Source organism: Corapipo altera, unplaced genomic scaffold (genome assembly GCF_003945725.1).
Source record: "Corapipo altera isolate COAL_440 unplaced genomic scaffold, ASM394572v1 62, whole genome shotgun sequence".
Lineage (NCBI taxonomy): Eukaryota > Metazoa > Chordata > Aves > Passeriformes > Pipridae > Corapipo > Corapipo altera.
The window spans coordinates 5,652,328-5,676,363 of record NW_020884894.1 but is presented as its reverse complement, the minus strand read 5'-3'; the positions used below and the strand labels follow the sequence as shown (position 1 = coordinate 5,676,363).

The 24,036-nt window shown below is 60.2% G+C and overlaps 1 protein-coding gene across 1 annotated transcript in view; it reads right to left on the bottom strand.

Moving 5' to 3' along the window:
• Positions 1-24,036, bottom strand: part of GSE1 (Gse1 coiled-coil protein) — a 111,110-nt gene that overhangs the window by 10,469 nt on the left and 76,605 nt on the right. The window contains exons 3-16 of the mRNA XM_027646954.1: positions 13,832-14,050; positions 10,158-10,357; positions 8,539-8,720; positions 8,199-8,396; positions 7,786-7,977; positions 7,040-7,356; positions 6,310-6,634; positions 4,064-4,644; positions 3,351-3,463; positions 2,727-2,997; positions 2,480-2,587; positions 1,984-2,355; positions 1,116-1,394; positions 635-738 (exon numbers count right to left, since the gene is read on the bottom strand). Of these exons, the coding sequence (XP_027502755.1) occupies positions 635-738; positions 1,116-1,394; positions 1,984-2,355; positions 2,480-2,587; positions 2,727-2,997; positions 3,351-3,463; positions 4,064-4,644; positions 6,310-6,634; positions 7,040-7,356; positions 7,786-7,977; positions 8,199-8,396; positions 8,539-8,720; positions 10,158-10,357; positions 13,832-14,050 (3,461 nt within the window). The remainder of the gene's footprint in view (positions 1-634; positions 739-1,115; positions 1,395-1,983; positions 2,356-2,479; positions 2,588-2,726; positions 2,998-3,350; positions 3,464-4,063; positions 4,645-6,309; positions 6,635-7,039; positions 7,357-7,785; positions 7,978-8,198; positions 8,397-8,538; positions 8,721-10,157; positions 10,358-13,831; positions 14,051-24,036) is intronic.

Here is a 24,036-nt window from a genome sequence, read left to right as displayed (position 1 = left end):
AGATACAGCAAGGGATGGGGGCAGTTCAGGGAATGGGAACTGCAGGGAATGGGACACAGCAAGGGATGGGACAGTGCAGGGAATGGGCAGTGCAGGGATGGGCACTGCAAGGTTTGGATGCTGCAGGAATGGGCACTACAGGGAATGGGAACTGCAGTGGATGGGGCAGTGCAGGGAAAAGGCACTGCAGGGATGGGCACTGCAAAGAATGGAGCACTGCAGGGACAGACACTGAAGGTAATGGGGCACTGCAGGGAAAAGGCACTGCAGGGATAAGTATTGTAGGGATTGGACACTGCAGGGATTGGGATCCCTTGTGGGGTTCTGGACTTGCCTGGATGCCCCAAGGGGAATGTGGCTGCCTGTGGCATAGGGTGAGGGGAATAGGGTAGGGGTCACTACGAGAGATGGGGCACTTGAGGGAATGGGCACTGCAGCACTGCAGCACTGCAGGGATGGGGCACTGCAGGGATGGAAGGGATGGATGTGCTACAGGAGGATTGGGTGCCTCAGGGACAGGTCCCTCTCAGAAGCCCAGTGCCCAGGAGGATTGGGGACCCCGCAGAGGCCAGGTGCCCAGGAGGACTGGGCAGCCCTCAGAGCCCAGGAGGACGGGGTGCCCGTGCCCACTCACCGCCATGCTGTGCGACAGCTGCTCCGCCGTCAGGCTCAGGCTGTAGTGCTGGGCCTCCAGCCGCCGGCACTGCGTCTGCAGCACTTGGCGCTCCAGGTTTTGTTCTGCAAGATCCAAGGGAAAGGGGCTGAGCACCGGCTCCTCTGGCTCCAGGCCTGGCACAGAGGATGGCAGCCCTGCTCGAGGCTCTGCCCAGTCAGCAGTGATTGCCCCCAGCACCCCAGAGCATCCCCAGCCCCTGCACTGCCCACAGGGAACCTCTGGGTCTCGCTGAGAGGACGCTGGACAGCTGTGAATACACTGATTTTTCACATATAGATCACTTTTCACCAGTGCCTGCTGCTTTCATGCTGCTCCTGCAGTGCTGGAGATCCACCAGTGCTTCCCCCAGCCCATCCCAGCGAGAACCAGAGATATCTCTGAGGGGAAACAGAAGCACAAAGTGGGGGTTTACCCTACGTGGCCCGCCCCGGCCCCCTACCTTCTATATGTTCCTGGTAAGCTTCAAAAATTGCCTCGATCCCTTGCCACTTGGGCCTGGGGTAGTCTTCCTCCTCTTCCTCCTCCTCCTCCTCATCCTCTTCCTCGGAGGCCGAGTCGCGGGGCAGCGGGGGCAGTGCCCGGTGGGGCAGGGGCCCCTCGGCCGTGCCGTTGTGGGGGGGCCCGGCCAGGCGGGTGGACGCCTGGAGCTCCGGGATGTTGTAGTGGATGGAGGCATCAAGCTTGTGGTTCTGCTCCGCCGTCAGCGCCGCCGTCCCCCCTGTGGGCAACCAGAGTCAGCCCCCTGCCCGCTCCCTGCGCCCCCCAGTGCTGCCCTCCAAGAGGGATGCTCCCCTCAAGGATTTAATTCCACCCTCCCAGGACTTTTGGGGGGTTACAGCGTTTTTCATGGGTTTTCATCACTCCCCATGTACTGCAGTAGCTTTATTTATCTCACTCATTGAATTCAATGAGTTTGGGGGGGTTGGAGCTGGGTTATTCCAGTACCTTGTTTTTAGCTTCATAAATGAGCTCCGGTAATACTCCAGCAACAAGGTTGCTGGTGACGAACCCTGGTGGTGGGACAACAGGGTGCTATAGCAGTGGCACCCAGCTAGCTTCCCACATTCCTACTTTTTTTTCTGAACATCAGGAAGAATTTACTGAAACGATTGCTAAATACTGGAAGTGCCTGCCCAGGGAGGTGGTGGAGTCATCCCTAGAGGTGTCCAAGGAACAACGGGACATGGCACTCAGTGCTCTGGGCTGGGTGACAAGGTGGGGATCGGTCACAGGTTGGACTCAGTGATCTCAGAGACCTTTTCCAACATCAGTGATCCTGGGATTTTGTGATCTGTGCTTCCCGTTACCTTTGTGCTTCTGCAATGCCTTCTGCGTGGACTGCAGCACTGACTCGTGGAACTGATGGGCAAACTCCTCGGCAATGAAGGGCTCCCAGGGCTTGCTCTTGCCGTTCATGCTGTGGGACAGTGGCACCGGGATGTCCTTGGGCAGGGGACCCCTGACATAGCTGAGGATGCTCAGTGCCTTCTTCCCAGGGTGCCCATCGCTCAGCCGGGGCTTCTCCGCTGGCGCAGTGCCCAACTCCTTGGCCCTTGGTAGGTCCTGGGGTCTCAGCTGGTCTAACCTGCCAGGCTCCCCCATCTTTGGCACCTCCGGCACGGAGACAGCAATGCCCACGGGTTTATCCGGATCCAGCAGCAGCGGTGGCACCGGTGGCTCTTTGGGAAGAGGAGGAGTGACAGCTGCAGTCAAGACTCTGTGTGCCCATCAAGGCACATCATCCCAGCAGGCAGGGGATGCTCCCAGCCAGCCGAGAGCCAGGGAAGGACTTGGGGTGCTTACCAGTGGTGGGGGCACTGGGGCTGTCCCTCGGGGAGCTCTTCACCACCACGGCGGCCGGCGTGGTCTTCTGCTTCATGGCCTGGAGCATCTCCACCAGCTTCTCCTTGTCTGCGGCATGGGAAGCTGAGGTTTAGTGTAGCCTCTGCTCAGCAGAGCAAGCTCACGAGCCCAGGCAGGACCCCTCCGTGGCACCCCCAAACCAAGGAGCGGGGCCCGGCCCCGGGCGTGCGCGGGGCATGGCTGTTACCTTTCCTCTTCTCGGCGCTGATGTGAGTGAGGTTGAAGATGGTGAGGAAGCGCTTCTTCTCCTCGAAGTTGGGGCTGTTGTTCATCTCGTCGGGGTTGTAGCGGGTGGAGAGCGGGAGGTGCGGGGAGGGCGTGCGGCGCTTGTTCTGCACCGTGGGCGGCGAAGGGCTCCGCTCCCGCAGCATCCGCCGGCGTTTGCGCCGCTTCTGGCTCAGCAGTTCCTCCTTCTGCTGCTGTGTGGTGAGGCCGAAGAGCTGCAGGAACTCCAGCTTCTGGGGCAACAAGGGGGAGAGCAGAGCAGGGTCATCCCGGGAACAGTCCCCATCCTTGTCTCCCTCCTCATCCCCATTCCCATCCTCATCTTCATTTCTGTTTCCATCCTCATCCCCACCCTCATCCCCATTCCAATCCCCCTCCTCATCCCCATCCCCATCCCCATTCTCATCTCCATTCCCTACCTCCACTGCCATCCCCATTGCCATCCCTAACCCTCCAGTGCCTCTGCAGCCAGCTGAAGATGGTGGTTTCAGCGCAACACTGGGAGCTGGTGCTGAGGAGGGGCTGCTCCTCCAGAGAACATGGAGGGACGGGGGGACCAGGAGGGGACAGGGAGTGCCATCAGTACCTCAGAGGACGTGTCCAGCTTCAGTGGGGGCTGCTCGGCCACGCAGCGGAGATGGGCCCGCACCTCCTCCTCATCGCTGTCATCACAGGAGTCGTCCAGGTCATAGTAGTACCCTGGGGATGGGGAGAGGCTGTCCTGAGACTGGGGACACCACAGGGACCTTCTGGGAACCCAGGAAATCTTCTGGAACTCATTGGGACTCCACTGGGGATGGGGGTGCATCAGGGTGCTGGTGCAGTGGGGTGGGATGCCAGGGGGGAGCAGTGGGGGGCCAGTGTGGGGCCCAGCAGGATGGGAGGTGCAACTCAATGGAGCCCTGTCCCCCCTCCACCAGCGATGGGACCTTGGCGGGCATTGCCTGCCCCTGTGTCCCTGCTTGGCACCGCTATGGGATGGGTGGCCAGGGGTCAATAGGGCAGGGCCAGGGGGAGGCTGTGGCTGAGCTCCACAACCCAATGGAGGGGGGAGAGCAACACCAGCCCCCCACAAGCGCTCCACCTCCTCCTCACCGCTGTTCTCCTTGCTCACGCAGTCCTATTAATATTTAAAACCCACTTATTAGCCTCAGTTCATCATTTATTAATTGGGCATGTCTGGAGTGGAGGGTTTACCGAGCCGCTTGGATGTGGGAGCGGCGGCATCCCCGGGAGACTCCCCGGCCGCTCCCCCATCACCAGGTCCCGGTGCCAGTGGCAGCATCCCCGGTCCCTCACCTTTCTCCCGGGCCTCCCGCCGCCGGCGCTCCTCCAGGTCCAGTTTGCTGACCAGCCTGCGGTGCTGCTGCACGAACTCGTCGTAGATGTACATGGGGTCCTGGGCGCGGGGCTGGGGGGGCCGGTAGGGCGAGCTGGGCTTGGTGGCCTCAGGGAAGGGGGTGGCCGGGGGTCTCTGCTGGCTCAGGATGCTCTGAGTGGACTTTTCCAGCTCAGCTAGGAAGGGGGTGTGGGTGAAGCCCCCGTGCTCCGGGGCACCGGGCTCCCGTCCCGGGGGGTATTTCTCCAGAGCATCCCTCTTCCTTGCCCCCTCCTCCAGCTTCTCGGGGCAGAAGACCCTCTCCACCTTCACCAGCGGGATGCCCTGACGGCTGGGCTCGAAGGGGGCCGGGTGGCCGTGGAGGGCATGGGGCTCAGGGAGGCGCCGCGGGGGATCGGGGGGGTTCTCCATCAGCGAGACAGGGTTCCAGAGGGACGTGGTGACAGGGTGGTGCTGGGGCTTGGGGGAGATGAGTGGTGGGGGCCCACCGAAGTGCTGCCCTGGCTCCCGGCTGCTTGGCTCGTGGCGGCTCGATCCCGACCTGCAGGGAGATGAAAGGACCGGAGAGGTGAGGAGCTGGCACCGCCACTGGAGAGCTGGCAGCACTCCAGCGCCAGGGGATTTTAGGGAAGAAATATGCCAGTTAGGGCTGCCCAGAGGGGTTTCTGCATGTGGGGCTGCCACACTTGTCCCCTCTTGTGTCACCAACCTGAGGGACGGCAGCAGAGTTAAGGCTGTGTGTGGGAGGGTTGGGCAGGGATGTGGCTGCATCCCCAGGGTGCCAGGCAGGAGACCCCAGGCTTGACCCCCACGTGGGGACAAGAGATCCACTAGTCCTGGTACAGCCCCGGTAGCCAGGGCAGTGCCCTGGTGCAGCCCTTCTCTGACAGCCAGAGCCAGAGCCAGCCCGTTAGCGGGATAAATATTTCATGTGCCCAAGCTGTGCATTTAACGCTTTTCCGCTCCAGCGCCCTGGAGCTCCGCACACAGAGCAGCGGGTTCAGCTCAGCCGCCATCGTGTCACCGCCGGTGGAGAGCACCACCTGCCCTCTGGGATCAGTTCCTCTCCCTCCCCACTGGATGTGGGATAAGGATGGGAATGGAGCATCTCTGGCTGCAGGTGTTTCGGGGTGACCTTGCTGCCTTCTCTCCCGTTGGGGTGGGAGGAGCCGACAGGGAAAGGAGCCTGCAGCGGGCACTCGCCTTTGTGCCGCCCCATGATCCGCTCCTTATTATCCTTGATGAGCCGCACTAATCCCCTGGATACCCAAAAATAACAAAGGGAGCAGGCGGCAGAGCTGGCTGGATGAGCCCGCAGTGCTTAAGCGCTCAGCAACAGGGGCGAGACAGCCCCTGTCAATCAACCAAGGGGTGCAGGCATGCTCTGCTGTCCCCCCAGACTGCCCAGGCTCGGCACAGGTGCCCCCTAAACGAGGCATCCCAGTGTCTGGCTCCGCTGCACGGGAAGGGGGGAGATGCAATTAGCGGTGTCGGTGGCTGGGCAGCACCTGGCCACTCGCCGCTGGCCCTCAGCCACCTCCCGGGCTCGTCGCCTGCCGCCGCGCAGATGTCAGGCACCGGGAATGCTGGACGCTGCCAGCACAGCCGGCCTGGCTGGCACTGCCTGGCAGGGACCTGCTGGTGCCAGCCTGGACACCATGGCTTTGGCTCACAGGGTGTGTGAGGAGCAAGGGGTGCGGCAGTGGGGTGATGGATACCTGGGAAGGGGGCAGAGCTACCTACAACTCTGTGGGTACAGCCATGGGTTGGGGGGGAAAATTTATAGATCATCATATCACAGCACCTTGGAATGGTTCGGTGCTTTGCGATGACGGGACCTTAAATCTCATCTTGTTCCACCCCCTGCCATGGGCAGGGACACCTTCCACTAGACCAGGTTGCTCCAAGCCCTGTCCAACCTGGCCTTGAACACTTCCAGGGATGGGGCAGCCCAGCTTCTCTGGGCAACCTGTGCCAGGGCCTCACCACTCTGACAGGAAAGAATTTTTTCCCAATATCTAATCTAAACCCACCCTCTTTCCATTTAAAGCCATTGCCCCTTGTCCTATCATTCCATACCCTTGTCCAAAGTCCCTCCCCAGTTTAAGATATGGATATTACAGCAAAGAAAGCTGCAACATGGGAAAACATAGCTCAGTTTTAGGGGGAATCTCCATCCCTGGAGCAGGGCTGGCATCATTCCTACCTGGGATGCTCAGGCCGGTGCTCGGGCTCAGGCTGGCTTGGGACACGCCCCATGTCCAGGTGCTGCTCCAGTACTTGTTGCCGGAACTCCGAGACTTGGGACTGCCGATCCTCCTTCTCCTGGCGCAGCCGGCGCTGCCGGGCCAGCCACTTCTCCTCCTCGTTGGTGCGGTGGATGAGCAGCGCCGTGGCCGCGCTGCTCCCCGGCAGTGGGAACACGCTGTGGTTGGGGATAAGGCTGGGAACTGGGTGGTGGGAGCCCGGTGGTGGGTGCAGGGGGTGCTGGATGGGCTTCGGTGTCGGCAGCACCGAGTCCTTGAGTTTGTCTGCATTGGAAAAGGGGTGATGGAGAGTCAAGGCATGGAAAGAGGGGGATACCCATGGGTGGCTATCGGGGAATTTTGGGATGAGCATCCCTGTGGGCGGGAGGGACCCAGAGCTGTGGGGCTGGAGCTCAGCACAGGGTGCCAGCCCAGCTGCCCAGCATGCACAGCACCAGGCAAGGTACCACCCAGACTGAGTCAGATGGCACAGGCACCGTGCTGCTGCTCTGAGCCACTGCAGCTGGGCTCTTGGCAACGCAAGCTGGCAGTCAGGAGAGCCCAGCTCCATCCCCAGCCACCTCCCGGGGGCACCAACCGCCGTGGCTTTGCCATCTGGAGGGGAGAGGGGACCAAGGCAAGCTGTGCCAAAGGCAGCAACTCGTCCAGTGCCACCCATGGGGATGTTACCTGGTCTGCCGGGTGCCAGCGGCTCCACTGGTTTGCCCCGCTCCTCGGCCGGGTGCCCCCGCAGCCCGTGCAGCTCTGCCACGGGGAGGAAGGGCCCCTCCATGGCTTTCACCATGCTCAGCTCCTTCTCCCGGGCACGCTCCCGCTGCCTCTCCAGCTCCCGCTCCCGCTCCTTTTCCCGCTCACGTTCCAGCTCCTTCTCACGTTCCCGCTCCCGTTCCCGCTCCTTCTCCCGCTCCCGGTCGGCTTCTCGCTCCCGCTCCTTCTCTCGCTCCCGTTCCCGCTCCCGCTGCCGCAGCTCTTCATCCATTTGCAGCCTGCAAAGAAAAGCCCATAAGAAAAGCACCAACCCCAAACATCCCCTGGAGCACCCCAAACCCACCCCCTGATGCTTGTCACCATGCCCCAGAACACCCTCAAGCCTCAACCCGTGCCTGTCAGCATTCCCTGGAGCACTCCCAGATGCACACATTTTCCCCAAAGCACCTCCAAACAACCCCTGGTCATCTGTCAGAATCCCCTGGAGCACGCTCAAACCACCCCCAGTCACTTGTCAGCATCCTCTGGAACACCCCTAAATCCCCAGATTCCTGTCAGCATCCTCAGCTAACCCCCAGACACCTTTCAGCATTCCCTGGAGCACCACAAACCCACCCCTGGTCACCCATCACCACCCTGGTCACCCATCAGCATCCCCTGGAGCACCCTAAAATCACCACCCTGGTCACCCATCAGCCCCTCTGTACCTCTCGGCAGCGAGGCTGGAGATGCGCTCGGACTGGAGGGCGGAGAGGGAGGAGTGGGAGAGCTCGGGGGGGTACCGCACCCCCGAGAGGTGCAGGTGCATGGCCGAGGGGTGCAGGGGTGGCAGCGAGCCCGGCGCTGGCAGCGGGTAGAAGGGGGACCGCAGTGCTGACAGGCAGTAAGACTCGTCCATCCTGGGGAAGACAGGGATGCTCAGGAGGGCCGAAGAACCCCCCAGTTCCCCACGTGGAAGCTGGATGGGGGCTGCCTTCTGCTGGGAGAAGGTGTTGGGAGAGCCTCAAAATGCCCCCCGGTGCAGCCCAACCATCCTTTGTGGATCACTCTCCCAGTTCCCCAGCCCACAAGGCTCCTCCTCCAGCATTTCCCTGGGATCCCGAGGTCTCAAGGTGCCCACCTGAAGGCAGGATGTGGGAAGGGGTGATGTGTCAGGTAGCTGGGGTGGTAGTAGGCGGCGGCGGTGGCCGGGTCGAGGCCGAGGGGCGGCAGGGAGGACATGCGGAGGTCCTCGGCTGTGTGGTAGGGACGGAAGCTCCGCAGGTAATCCTCGGTGACCGCGCTGGGAGGCACCACGTGGTGGACCGGCCGCTGCAGGCTGGGGGGGCAAGGAGATGGTCACCATCCCACCCTGTCCCCCTGGGGAGATGTGACCCCGCCGCCCAGGATGGGACAAGAGCTCGCAGGGGACACCTGCATCCTGCAACCCCCCGCCCTCCATCCATTCCAACCAGACTCACTTGAGAGGTGGGAAGCGGGAGTCCTGGACGACGGAGCTGGGGGGCAGCCCGAAGGAGTAGGGTGTCCCCAGGAGGTGGGAGGGGACGGTGGGACCCCCTGCCTTCTCTTGTGTGAGTGGGGGCTCCGAGATGAGGCGCTCACGGCCGGCGCTGCTGCTGCTGCCTCGTGACCCTGCTTCCTGCTGGAAGGCAAAGGGGCAGGAATGCCAAGGTGGGCATTAGGGATGGTAGAGATCCCACAGGGATGGGGTGTCCCTGCTGCATCCCTACCCAGAGACCCCCAGTGGGTTTCCAGTGTGCTCAGAGGGATCCCTGACTGGCACCAGTTCCATCAGAGCATCCTCCTGCATCTAGGCTTTGGAAGTGCAGTTGGAGGGGTGTTAGGGTCTGGGGGGCTACACTAGGGGAGCATCAGTGGGAAAGGGGGTGCTGAAGCCCGGAAAGAGCTGAGGGCAGGACACCCATTACCTGCCTGGAGATTTATGGGCTGCTTTGTTCTCCAGAGCCATTAATCATCCGGGGAGGACACAGGCAGGGGAAATCCAGCCGGGCTTTGATAACAGCCATAACCCAGGGGTCAGCCGGGAATCCTCCCAGCTCCCCTCTGGCATCAACACCCCCACCCTGACATGGGGCCCCAGCCGTCTCCCATCAGCTCCCATCCTCAGTGCCAGGACGGTCTCTCCCTCCAGCTGTGGAGGCACCCCCCAGCAATGGGGACCGTTTGGGGTGACAAGGGAGCCTGCAGGGTCTGACACTTAAGAGGGTGGCCCCCAGCAAGGCAAGCTTGGGTTTAAAATTGATTCTTTTTCATTGCACCTTCTGTGTTTAGCAGCTCAGCAGGAGGATGGCAACACCCACAGCATCCCCCACCCTGTCCATCCCTCCCCGTCCCATCCCATCCCATCCCGCTCCCCAGACCCTCCAGGGCAAGTCGCAGGTCCCCAAACATTAGGGACAGCCCCAAGGTCACCACGGCCGGCACAAAGGGCGCCGTGTCCCCCCCTCCCCGCCACCTCTGCCGCCTGCACGGAGCAGGCTCATTGTGCGTGCCAGGCTCTGCTCCAATTACCTCCCGTCTCGGGGCGTCACGCTGCGAGCGCGGCTCTGCCACACAATAACCACGCTCGGTTACCCCCGCGCCGGGGAGAGGCGGCACGGGGGGGGGACACGGGGGGACACGGGGGTGGGGAGCACCCGGACACCCCACGCACCCCACCGAGCGCCCGGCGATCGAGTTCCATTTGTTTTCCTCCCCCGCCCTCGGCGTTTTGCATCCCCTACCCTTGCCTCTCTCCGCTTTGTGGTTTAATTAGTCTTTCCAAGTGGCATAATCCCCCCGGGAATCTGCTTGTAGCATGCGGAGGAGAGGAGAACCACTAACGATGCTTCTTAATTAGCCGCTCCCCCCCTCCCCGCGCTTCCTTCTTCCTCGAGCTCCCCTCCGGATGGCAGCCCGGGGATGATGGCAGCCCAGGAATCACGGCAGCGCCGGGGACATGGCAGCCCCGGTGGGGAGGAGAAGGGACATAGCCCTGTGATCCCTCAGGAGCACTGCAGATCACAATCATACCCTCTGACCTTTGAGGGGGCTGGGCACCCAACAAACACAGCCATACCTGTCTGCCCTCGCTCCTCCAGACCCCGTTGACCGTCTTGGTTGGGGCGATGGTGACGACAGGTGGTGTGCTGGGCACGCTGTGCCCCCCCGGGGGCACGATGATGGGGCCCATGGGGCCACGTTTGGGGGTGCTGGCGGGGGAGCTGTGGTTGGTGGCTGGCGAGGAGACTGGGGACGACTCGCTGCTTAGTGAGGACCCTGAAATTAAATCAAAAATTAAAATGAATTGGGAAAACACAGCAGTTAGCCAGATGAAAGCACCCTCCGAAAACGACGGAGCCACTCCTGACAGGATGCCCCATTGCAGGGACCAAGGGATGGGGCACAGGGATGCTCACATGGTGGTCAGCATCCCACCAGATGCCCAGACTGGACCCTCATCCTTCCATCCTGGGGTTCCCAGGGAGCCCTGTACCAAGGCAGGTTCCCACTGGTGCGAAAGGGCTTCACCCCACATAGTGGGATGGGCACCATCTTTCTCCCTAATAGGGGCTTCCAATCCCACTAGTGTCATAAAGCCCCTTGGCACAAGTGACACCAATGAGATGACAACCCCAGATAGCCACATCTTCCCAAGCCGAACCCAGAGACTCCTTAATCCAACTGCAAAAGTTTCCATGCACAAGCCAGGGTACCCGGAGACACTGGGATGGAGTGACTCCCCAAAACCCTTGAGCAAAGCTTTGGCCTTATTTGCATAATACATCTGTATTTTACATTATCCCCACCCCAGGAATGCTGGCCATATTTCCAAAGGAAAAATGGAAATGGAGTTAAAGCAGAAAGTGGGAAAAGCAGAGATGGAGCAGAAATACAAATGCCACATTAACCAGGGCACACGGTGCCTGGTGTCTGCTCCATGGAATGCTGTCCATTCCCCAAACCCAGCCAGGCGGCCTGGGGGGCTCTGACCCCCCAAACCCTGCTCCCTTCAGCCTGGAGTCTGGGTCAGGGGAAGGATTCTGGCATGCCAGCAGGGATCAGCCTTTGGAGAGTGAGGGGTGGCCCATGGTCACCACAGGATGCCAGCAGAGAGGTGACAGCGATGCTCCCTCTGGCACTGAGCCTGGCACTGAGAGTTGGCTCCCCTGAGTGTGCAAGGTGTCTCCTCAGCTTTCAGGTGTGCAAGCCCACTCCCCTGAGTGTGCATGCCAGCTCCTTGCCCTGTGAGCACACCAGCTGGCTCCCCCGAGAGTGCCAGCAGCTGCTCCCCTCACCCTGTGACCCTGCAACCCACCTCCATCCCCTCGCCATCCTTGTGACAGCAGAACACCAGGAAGAAGCAAGGTCAGGAATGCCACGGGGAGGCAGGAGCATCCCCAGGCAGCGGGAAGGATGCTGGGTGGGAAGGATGCTCCAGAAGGATTCTCAGCGGGAAGGATGCTCGACGGAGCAGAGGCCAAGCGGAGCATCCCGCTGCCGGCCGCCCTCCTGTATTAATTATTCCCGAGTCGCTCCGAATCGCTTTCATTTGAAGAGCAGCAAGGCTGGGGGAAGGAGAAAGGCTGTCCCCGACAAAGGAGGCCGCCACACGGATTTGACACCCACTGAAGTCTATCTTGTCAGCGCAAGGCCAACAACAATTAGCAGCCTAATCCCCTCTGAGCTGGGAAGCCATTACTCACCACGCGATAGCGTTAACAATCAATACCATCACAATGAGCCCGGCAATTAATGAAGCTAAAGTCTTACTTCAGAACCTTAATTCTCGCTGTGTGGCTTTAAACGGGAGGGTTTGTGATCGTTATAATTAACTGGTGGTATTCAGCCAGGAGTTAGTCAATGAAACTAATCTGGATTGGAGATGACAAGAGGCACAGTGTGATGGTGTCACCTTTGTTTTCTGACCTCCCGCTTCCCGCTCGGCGATAGCAGATTAGCAGCCCGGGCTGACAGGCAAATGTAATTAACAGCTGAGACCCTGACGGAGAACAGGGAAAAAAGAAGGGAAGGGAGGGTGGAATAAAACCCACCCTGCGGACAGCCTGGGGCAGGACAAGAGGCAGCAGCCCCTGGGCAGGCAGTGGCTTCGTGGGGCTTTGCTGGAAGGAGCCCCTGGGCAGGTGGCGGTTTCATGGGGCTTTGCTGGGATGGGGTTGGTTAGGATGAGCCCCAGCAGTTTGGGACGCTGTGGGACAGTGGGACATCCCTAACAGATGCCCCAGCAGAACTGTGAGTTCATAAAGCCAGAAAAAAGACAGTAATCTTGGGTGGATCTTGTTGGCATCACCCCATAGCTGGCAACTACTATGGCAAAGCATCTCCCAGAGTGGGAAGGGAAGAGGGGGGAGTATCTCCTGTTGTGGGATGCGGGTGAGGATTTTGGTGCAAAGCCATTGATTTCCTGGCGCTAAAAGCCTTGGCATGGAGAAAAACCTCCTTCCCAACACACCCCCAAACCCACACCAATTAAAAACCTCCAGGATGAGCCACTTGGGGCACCCAGATGGGCAAGGGCAGGGGGGTTTTGCAAACAAACTATGCACGTGTTAAGGGCAAATCCAAAGGGAATATTATTGCTTCTCCCCAGTGCCATGAAATCCATGCCCAAACCTGATGATGTGCTTTGGGATGGGCTGAGCAGTATTGGGAGGGCATGAGCTGTGGGATGCTGGGGGGGAAGAAAAAGCAAAATAATCCCACAAACCCAGTCAATTGCCCCAAAGGAAGCAGATGGGTTCCAGAGGAGGCAGCTGGGGAGAACCAGGAGTTCCCAGCAAGGATGAAACATCACCAAGACATGGTCCCCTAGTTCACAGGGACCTGGTGTCCCCACATGCTTCCTTGGGAGCAGCTGATGCTTCAGGTCATGGCTGTGATGGGGTTTTTGGGGGCTGGTGGGGGGTTACGAAGAGGTTCTTGCAGACGGTCCTTCTAAAAAAAGGGTTTCCCAAATAGAGCCTTGAAAACATGGTCTTGGAAAAAGGCTTGTCCCAATAGGGCCTTGTTAAAAGGGTCTTTTAAAGAGGGTCTTCTAAAAAGACCTTGCTAAAAATCCCTTGCAAAGGGGTTGGGTGTCTTCTCCAGGGATCAAAGCGCCCGGGTGGTGGGCAGTGACCCAAGGAGAGCACCCACCAATGCAAATGCCACAGATAAATGCTATTTCATCCCAAAATGATGATGCCAGCAGCCTCCTGGTGAAACACTTCACAGCCTGGGGACTGGCTGCTTCCCCTTCTGCATGTGGGACAGCCCTGGCAATTCCCATGGGACATGCTCCCTTTGGCAGTGGGGACCACGTGGTGCTCCAGAACCACCTCACATCCCATCACCCCACATCTGAGCAGAGAGGGGGACGTGATGGAGGATATGGGTGACAAGGGACAGGGACATCCTGGTGAGCCCAAATTTGCTGTTTAGTCATGGAATTTGAGAAAGGAGCAAATTTGAGGAACCTCTGGAAAGAAACAGCATTTGGGGGAAGCGCGGTGGGAGGGAGCAGGGCTGGTTTCCCCCCACACTGCTCTCTCCCGGGCTTTCTCCCAGGCTATGGTGAGTGATCCGGCATTTGGATTACTCTGGCTGAATTGAATTTCTAAACTGCCCCCTCGAGACACGGCGCCGGGGAAAGACATTAGTTGGGAAATGGCAAAAAAACACCAGCTCCCGGGTGGTGGCGGGGGGAAAGGCACTGGTGTCTGTCACCCCCCTGTCCCCTGTCCCTGTCCCTACCTCGGGGCTCCTCGGCTTGCTTGGCGAGCTTGCGGAGAGCGGCGGCGAAGCTGGAGGAAGGTGCTGCCTGGACGGACAAAGTGCTGCTGGCTGCAGGGCTGCCATTGGGGACGATGGAGCCGTTGAGGGGGGACGGGGTGAGGGGGCTGACGGTGGCGGTGGTGCGGGTGGCAGTGGAGAGCATTCCTAGGGACGGCGACTTCGGCTCATGGCTCATGCCTGTGAATGAGAGAGCCCGGGTTAGACAGGGCCTAACCTGGAGAGTGGATCCTCAATCCTCCCCCTTCGCCCCCAGAGCTGGAACAACTAGTGGGACAAGCAAGACCTTCCCTCTGGTTCACCACCCCACCCCAAAATGCACCCCGAGTTCAGGCAATGGGGGCATCCCATGGCCCCACTGAATCCCTGGATAATGGAGCAAGGGGGCTCAGTGGGGCCCCACGGTAAGAGAGAGGGTGTTTTGAGGGACACAGGGACTTCAGCATCCTGATGGAGGTGATGAGAGCAAAGCAGTCCCCTGACTTTCATGGTACTGCCAAAACCCAAAGCACCACTGTTGCAACCCCTAATTGCCACCATTGCACCCCTAAATCCCCACACTGCATCCCTGGATGCTCAGCACTGCACCCCCAAATCCCTAATATTGCATCCCTGGATCCCCAATATTGCACCCTCAAATTCCCATCAATGCATCCCTGGATCACCAATATTTCATCCCTGTATCTTTAACACTGCACCCTGAAATCCCCAATATTTCATCCCTGGATTGACAGTATTGCACCCCCAAGTTCCCACCACTGCACCCCCAAATCCCCACCATTCCATCCCTGGATCCCCAGCATTGCACCCTCAAATCCCCAATATTGCATCCATGGATCCCCAGCACTGCACCCCGAAAACTCCAGCACTGCACCCCCAAATCTGTACCACAGCACCCCCAGCTTCCCAAAATGCACCTTCAAATCCTCACCACAGCCCCCCGAAATCCCCTTCGTTGCACTCTTAAGCACCAAGGTGCTACAGGGCACAGTGACCCCCAAACCCGGGGGTTCAGGAGCTGAGCAGGAAGGTGCAGCACACCTCGTGTCCCCCGAGCTGTCACACCAGTTGCTCCAGGGCTCTCCACCTCCCGAAACAGCAACTGCTGATGTCAGGGCCCTAAAAATAGACTTCACCGAGCAGCTTCATTAACACCAGCCTAAAATTAGCCCAGCTCCCAGGTGGGCAGGCGGATGGTGGGGGAGGGTCGCGGGGCAGCTCCCCAGCTCCCAGTGGGGCTGGAGGCAGCTGGAGGCATTGACGACGCCAGAACACCTGGAGAATCCCATGATAGAGGGTGGGTGGGTAGAGCATAACGGCGGGAGACACCGGAGCATCCCATGGCAGCGGCTGGCTGGGTAGAGCGCCGGGCGCTGCGGGAGCCGGGGGGGCACGAGTGGCACTCAGCGTTGATTAATCTTTGCCCCCCCGGCCCCAGGAGAGGCGGCCGGCGCGGCGGCACGTTCCCCTCTGCCCTCATTATACAAGCATTTATTAACTCCGGTGCTCTCAGCCATTGACTGCCGCCTTGTCGACACGCTCGGCTCATGTAAATTCATTACCAGAACAGCTGGGAAGCCAACCCGCCACGCCAGCCTGGCCCCGGCACCCCCAGGCTCTGCACCGGCACCCCCGAGCTCTGCTTCAGCTTGTGGACCTCCGGATGAGTCCTTGGTGTCCCCCCGAGAGCGAGGCACGGAGATATACCTGCCCCACCAGGCACCCATGCACCATCCAAAGGGGATGCAGCACCCCAGGCACAGCCTGAACTCCCTGGGTGCTGCCCTGCATACCCTGAGCACTGCCCTACATCCCCCAGGCACAATCCTGTATCATCCAGGCACTGCCTGGTGTCCCCTTGGCACAGCCCTGTATCCTCCAGGCATTGCCCCAAAGCTCTCAGGCACAGCCCCATGTACTTGGGCACAGCCCTGCACCCCCTGGGCACTGCCCCACATCCTCCAGGAACTGCCCCACACCCCCTGGGCACAATCCTGCACCCCCCAGGCACAGCCTTGCACCCCCAGGCACTGCCTGGCATTCTCTTGGCTGCAGTCCTGAATTCCCCAGGCACGGCCCCATGTCTCCCAAGTATTACCCCACAGCTCACAGGCACAGCCCCACACCCTTGGGCACAGCCCTGCATGCCCTGGGCACTGCCCCACATTCCATGGGCATCGCCCCACATCCCCCAGGCACAGCCTGGGCACATCCCTGCATTCTTCCAGCACAGCCCCACAGCCCCCGGGCACAGCTTTGCAACCCCCAACCACTTCCCAGTGCCCCCCAGCTTCTCCCCACCTATTAACCCCGGTATAACCCCCCCATTCCAGCCCCAATCCATGTCTGGAGACACTTTGCCAGCCACTCGGTGGGATCAGCTCACTGGCGCACGCTCTCCGGGCACGGGACTGGCGGCAGGGCATCACCCGTGTGATGCTCAGCTGATCCCCGCGGCCCCAAACGCCTCCCGGCAAACTCATGATCTCAGTGGGATTTGCCAGGAGAGCGCAGGGCAGCTGGGAGCCGGCAGCTCGCCGGGAAGCGTGCGGGGAGCTCGTGTGCCCCCCGGGCAGAGCTGAGCCGCTGCCCCAGCTCAAAACCAGTTTTGCTGCTTCTTCCCGGTGATAAAATCGGCGCCTCCGCCCCGGCTGGGGCCCGAGCAGCGCCGCTCACCCGCCGTGCCCCGACGGCACTGGCGTCCGTCTGTCCAGGCGTCCCTGGACTGCTCCAAGGGACAGCTGCCAGCTGGGGAAACTGAGGCATGGAGAGCTGGCTGGGCGGGAGCATCCACGTGGGGATGGGATGTGGGGCCACACTGTGTCCTCCCTTCTGTCCGGCATCCCACCGCCGGCGCCGTGTTGATGCCGCTCACCCCTGAGGGCGGCTGGGGACGCCGTGATGCCCCACGGTGAGGTGCTCCCCCACGCCTGCTCAGCCCTTCCGCGGCTGCTTTTCCCAGCAGGCAGATCCGTGCGGAAAAACAGGTCAAGTTCTGTGCCTGGAGCAGTCCGGGGTCACGTCAGCAGTTGCCTCAGCAGGGCGGGGACATGAACCCCAAAACAGGGCAGGCTGTCCCTCCACTGCCCCCAGCCCTGTGGGGTGCAGGGCTGGCACCCCCAAGTACCTGTCCCCGGGCAGCTGCTGCCTGTACCCCTCCAAAGTGCCAAGGCAGGGGGGCTGCAGGGCTGCAGGACACCTGGGTCCCTGCTGAGGCCATGGGGGAGGTTGGGGACTGGGAAGCAGGTGATGTGTCACCCTGTCCCCATCCCTCCCACAACATGTGCTCAGGCACAGTGGCACAGGGAGTGTCTGGCATTCCTGGCGCCCGTTGGCTGCTGGCCACAGGAGCAGGCAGCTCCCTGCCCGGCAGGAGGAGGAGAGAGGATGGCAGGGTCACTGCCATATTCCCCTCACCCTTCCCTGTGCCACTCCTTCCCACAATGCCACACATGGCACCTGCCACGGGGTTTGGCATCTCCAGTAGTGCAGGACCCCAAGCCTCTGGCTTCTGGAGTGGTGTCCCTGCCCCCCTCGCATCCCCGGTGCAGGGCTGGGAGCTGGGAGCTGGGAGCGTGCCATGTACTCTCCATCTGCTCCTGATGATGCTGGCGGGTTTTTTGGCAGCGGGAGCCTCCTCCGGCAGCGAGAGCAGAACCAGTCTGGCTGCCTGGTGGGGCTGGAGACAAATAAAACCCACCGGCAGCCACTGTGGGCAGGCAGGAACGGGCAGCGAGGGGCAGGCATGGGCTCTCAGCACCCCGAAATCCCTGGGCAGGGGGTACTGCTGTCAGGAAACAGGAAGTGGACAGGTTTAGCACCTTGGCTCCAGCTTGCCCCCTTCCCAGCACCTTGAAAGGCCCCTAATGAGCATGGAGTGCCCTTGGGAGCAGATTGCCATTGAACTCGACCTGCACCAGCCGCCTGCTCTTACAGCAGCTATTTTGAGCTCCCGGGCTCCCGAGTGCTGGAACTAATAATTTATTACCAAATACGATCAGGCAGCAGCTCCAGCCCCTGGCAAATGGAGCGGAAAAAAACCCAGCGCGGCGGGAGGCCGAGGGAGCGGGGAGAGACGAGCATCCTGCATCCTCCTCCCCTGGGATGGATCCGCACCCAGCCCGCAGGACCGCCGCTGGGATGGAGCCCACTTGGCCCAGCCCTCAGGAAGGCTCCTCCATGCTTGCTCTGGATGACTCCCCAAGGGATCTGAAGCGATCAGGTCCCCCCTCAGCCTTTCCCCCCTCTCCCAGCACCTCGGCTCCCGCTCTGTAGCCGCATCCAGCTGCAAGCTCCGAGCGGGAACAGCTGCTCTGCATGGATTTTCAATGCTAATGGCCTCACATTGTCAGCCCCCCTCCCCGCTGTCTGAATGCAGCAGGCAGAGCCCCAGGATGGAGGGCAGGCAGCCAGGGCCACCGTGTGCCTGTCGTCCCTGCCCACCATCCCCCTGCCACGCACCCCGTCACCCTCTTGGGAGCCCATGGGCAGGGGACAGGCAGAGGACAGGCAGGAGGGGCCATCTCCTCTTCCGGTGATGTCCTGCCGAGACACCACACGTTTTCCACCCCTCATTAAAGCAGCTCTGCCGCTGCACCTCCAACACACTCCATTAATTAATTAATTGATTGATCAGAGCCCACATTCCCGCTCTCCCTCCCCACCTCCCAGCATGCAGCCAAAACGAAGGGAGGGGGCCAGACTTGCTGTCCCCAGGTGTCCCCAGGTGCAGCCTCTGTCCAATTTTAGGTGCACCTGGCAGAGCCCAGGACCCATCCCAGGAGTATCCACCATCCCCTTGGAGGGGTCTGGGTGGGTCCCCTAAAGTAAGGAGCATGTTCACAGCCAGGGATGGGATTCGGAGCTCCCTGTGGAGCCCAGCCCAGCACCAAGCATCCGGGCACATGGCGCTATTATCCAGCTGGGACTCCATCGATCACTCCTCCATGGACCATTGATCTGGCAAACGACAACAAGCAAAGTAATAAGAGCTCGTTTGGAGGGCGCAGCGCTGGGAGAGGCCATGGATGGAGTGATGCCGGATGGTTTCTCTCCCTTCCTGGCCTTCCCAAGCCCAGGCCAACCAGCCGTGGGAGCCTTTTCAGCCCACAGGAAATCCAAACAGTGAAAGATTTACTTGAAAGCAACTTTCTGCTCCATTTTTGCCCCATTTTGAAGCTGGGGGCTTCGAAAATCAAGTGCCTGTGCCCCAAGGATGCTGCTGATCCCTGAGCTTCTCTGCAGCACCCAGGCTGGGCTGGCAGCTCCTCCTGGCTCCTGATGCCTGGATCCAGGTGCCAGCCATCTCCCAAGGATCCCTCTGCTTTGGGGGAAGTGGGGTACAGCCTGCACCCCTTTGCATCAGCTGCTGCTGCAGCTGAATGGCTTCATGGGGTGCTGGTGCTCCATGAGGCTGCCAGGCATCATGTGGGACAGAGTTGGGCATTCAACTCAGATGCTGGGCATCATAAGGGGGAGATTTGGACATTGCACTGGGATGCTGGGCATTGCCTGGGAGAGACCTGGGCACTGCACAGTGCTGCCAGGCATTAAATGGTGCCACTGTGGAATTCCATGGTGCCATTGGGCATTCCATGGTGCCACTGAGCAGGGCAAGGTGCTGTCTGGCATTCCATGGTGCTGCTGGGCATTTCGTGGTGCCACTGAGCGCTGCACAGCACCGTTGGGCATTCCATGGTGTCACTGGGGATTCCAAGATGCCGTAGGGCACCACATGGTGGCATTGGACATTCCACAGTGCTGTTGGGCAACACATGGGTGGGAGCCAGGCATCTCACAGTGCTGCCAAACCTTGCACAGCTGCTGGGGATGGCACAGTCCAAGAGTGGGCAATGCTCGGCACAACCAGGCTGCCCTCCCATCCCCAAATCCCCATGCCCCATGTCCCCGTGCCCCCACACCCCCAGCCCGGCGCAGGCGTGTGGCAGCAGCGCATTGTTTTGGGCGCAGGAGCCCTTGCCCAGCAGATGGCAGGTATAACAAAGCAGCTTGCTGCGGCCAAGCCAATTATTTATCTAATTATGATTTACCACTTAACCACATGATCTTTCTGCAGAGTTGTAGGCAATTAAAACCAGGGTGATTATGTGGATTATGCAAATCGGCTGGAGCCGAGCGAATAAAATTGGAGATTAGAGTTTCACGCAGGCTGGATCTTGCACAGGGCAGGTCCTGGCGGGGCAGGGGGAGGCAGGGGCAGGGCAGGGGGGCTGCAGAGAGGGGCAGGGGGCTGCAGGCAGGGCTGCAGGCAGGGGGAGGCAGGGGCAGGGAGCTACAGGCTCCCTGTCTGCAGTGGGCTGCAGACAGGGACAAGGGCCTGCAGGCGGGGGGGGGTGGCCAGGACTCAGCCAGGGGAAAGGACTGCAGGGCACAGTCAGGAAGTACCAGGACAAGGTGAGCAGATGCCTCCTGCCACCCCTCTGCCTTCCAGGTGCTGCAATCCAGAGCAGAGCCAAAGGGATCCACAGCCAAAAGCTGTCCCCATCACAGGGGTGGGTGACCGCAGGGGACCCCCCCCCACTGCTGGTGGGTAACTCTGCTGGCATCAGGGATTTCCCAGCACCTGTCCTGGCTGCACCCCAAAAAGGCAGGGAGGGGTTACACAGTGCAGCCCCCATCCTTCACCCCATCCACAGGTGGCTCATGACGGGCTCCATGGGCAACGGGTATTAATAACAGGTACTAATAACAGGTATTAATAAGGAGAATTAATAACGTCGCCTGGCAGATTACACCGCCCGCCCGCCTTGATATGAGATTTATGGATGGCACGAACTCCGGAAATACAGAAGTATTAATGGTAATACCTCGTGTCCTAGCAAAGGTCACGGGCAATCTCCATCAATCCCACTGTGCCACTGGCAAAGCCGGGGGTCTGGGCGGGATGGAGGGTGCCCCCCACACTCCCGGGATCCCCCCGCATGCGCTGCAGCACGGCGGTTTATGACAGTGCAGATGGCCCAGCACGGGCCAGAGGGAAGGTTTTACCTTGGGATAAGGCATTAACGCTGGCAAACAGCTAATTTACTGCGTGTCTTTTCATTTTCCCAATACTGGCACCATCTGCTACCGATCGGTGCCCCACATCCCCAGCTTTGAGCTATGGATGCTGCAGAGGTCTTGGAAAGACCTTGGCTTTCTCCAAACCCAGGAGCCCTTGCAGTGTCCCACTGGGGTCCCCAGGGCCACCTTGATGAGTCTCCCCCTTTCCATGGAACCTGCCAAGAATGGGCACCGGTGAGGAGGGTTTGAAACAGCAGAGATGTCCGTGGAGTCAGACTGTGCTGGGGATGGGGACAACACTGCCAGCATTGGTAAGACAGATCCAGCATGTTCCTCATCACAGGGGAAGATCAACCAAAACCCCAGTAAGGGGAGCAGACCCTTCTCTTCCCACGCCGGGATTTAGGGTGATTAGCGCCGGCAATCCCACGTGCCGGTGCTGGGAAGGCCGGCTGGTGCCCCCGTGTGCGCAGCATCCTCCCTTTTCGCCTACAGTAATCCTCAGCCTTTCGAGCAAATTATTAAAATTCACTTATATTTAATCTGCCTGCTGGAATTAATTGAATTTTTACGCTTGGCAAATGTCAGTGGGTGCACGCTGCCTCCCAACGGGGACCTGGCCGCAGGTGCAGCGGGCACAGCCCCCTGCTCTCACCCCTTTCCCAGGATAAAACCCAGCCTGGAGCATGGGATAGGGTGTCCAGAGCTTCCACAGCCCCCATAGGCAATGGATAGTGGGATGTATAGACACCAGCACCCTCCTAGCCCCGCAGGGATGCTCGCTGACACTGGGAACACATCCCCCAGACCTGACTCCCTGCACAGGGAGACTCCTCAAATCCCATGGGATTCTCACTGCGGTGCCTCAGTGGTTTTGGAGGGGACACAGGGAGCTTCTCACTTCCCTCCCAAAACCTCTGCCGGAGAGTGGCAGCGCCCTGCCTGGTGCTGGGGTTGTGTGCCGGGTGATGAGAGCCTTCCTCCCCTCTCCATCCTCCTCCTCGAAAATTGCCAAAGCGTCTAATTTGCCCGCTGGGAAGGCCGAGGGAAAAGAGCCTCTATTTTGCCGGTAATAAGCCCTCCAGACAAAGGCGGGATGAGCCATTCAGCGGTGGGAAGGGGGAAGGGTCCGGCCCCATGCAGGAGCAGTGGATTGGGGGAGATTCCCTCCTTCCTGGGGGAGCCAGCACCGGGATATGCACAGCATCCTGGCATCACCCCGGGATGACCTCAGCCCACACATCCATGGGATCCTGAGCCCCTGGATGGATGGTGGGATGGGCAACACCAGCCACCGTGCTGGGGACACTCACTGAGACCAATTCCCAAGCCCACATAGCTCCCTGTTTCCCCCGGGAACAGCCCCGTTCCCTGCTCAGGGAGTCTCTCCCCACCAGCCGGGATGGAGAAGTTCACGGACAACGGAGGAGTTCACGGTCAGCGTGAGCCACGGGGGACACGGCCCGGCGGGCAACTTCCAAACTTGACTGGCGCTTGCCCCCCTCCACCGCCCGCCCGGGATTATCATAAATTAAGACGTAATTACTCCATGGAAATTTACAGCACAAAGCTGCGGCGCTAACAAGTGTGTTTGGCGGCATTGGAGGGAGATACAAAGCGCTATTGTCTGGCGGGCGCCAAAAAAGCTGCTCTGCCCCCAAAACCACACATCCCAGGGACAGGGATGAGGACGGGGATGGGGATGGAGTGACACCATCGCAGCCGTCTGAGCAGGGCAGGGAGCCACGTGCATGCCCCATGTGACTGGGGATGGAGAGGGCCACAGTGCCCCAAAGAGAGGGTCCCAGCATGGAGGGGAGGGTGAGGGTGGGTAAAGGTTTCCCAGGGTGATGGGTGCCCTCCGAGGAGGTGCCATGGCTCTGCTCCCCAACAAAGCCGTCCCCTTTATTCCCTCAGCTCCCACCCCTGGGCGCTCCCACCCACCCTTGGGTGCTGCACCCAGCAAACTCCCCCTCTGAGCCCCCTTTCCCCAACTCTGGCACACATGGGGTTAAAACTAAACCACCTGGGGACCTAGAGGGGGGGACACATGAGGACCAGTGCCAGCGTAGGCCTGTGTGTCCCCCCCTTTCGCTGCCGCCACACTCCCCCAGCTGTCACACGCATTAAAAAATAATAATAATCAACGTGGAAAAAAAAAAAGACATAAAACAAAACCAACAACACAGCGCGAAAAAATTCAGGCGGCTAAAACAAATCCAGCAATAAAGGAGCCGGGATCCTCGGAAAGCTGGCTGTGCAATTAAGCAGTTTTCTGCTGTACGCCGATAATCACCTAATTATACTATTAATGACAGTTCAACCTGCTCGGAAATAAAAGGACATTCTTCCATAACAGGATGCCAGCTGTTTGTTACAGATGTCAAACATCTTTAAAGCATTATTATTAAAAGAAGGGGGGAAGGAGGAAGCTTGGGGATGCTGAAGCACTGCCGTCTTCCCCCCACAAAGAGTCTTGCAAGGGATGGGGAGGGGGTTGGGGTGTCGCCCCCCCCCCTTAATCCCGGTGGAATAATCTGTTGGAGGGGTGTTTTGGCGGGGGTTGGTGTTTGGTGTCATAAATACCCCACGTCGGCTCGCGGCAAGAGGCGGCTGGGTTTAATTAAGCGCAGCGTTTGGGAAATAAAAGTTAAAAATTAGTAATAAAATTAGAGGGGGGGATGCACCCCGCTGCCAGGCTCGGGGCAAGGCTGGCCCTGCTCCACCCCCCCCGCCCCACTGCCACCGGCAGTGCCTTGAGCGTGGCTGCCGCCGGCGGTGCCCGTGCACGTGCCACGGTGCCGTGCCAAGGAGCATCCCGGCAGGTGCCGACAGCCGGTGCCAAGGAGAGGGAAAAGGGGGGGACACGCTGTAAAGAAAGGAAGCACCTGCTCCCCCTCGAAACCCCAGGGTGTGTCTGGAGGTGAGTGATGCCCGCTGCACCCCGGGGGATCGGGGTGCGGCAGTGCCAGGAGGGGAATGCCAGGAGGACGGCGGTAGAGTGGCAGTGGTACCCCAAACTGCCACCCTAAATCCCACTGGGGGTAATTCCATCTCTCCCCCAGCAGCACTGTGGCTCCATGCTGGTGCAGCCATTCCTGGGGGGCAGCCACCGTGGGTGTGGGATGATGCCAGCACTGGCG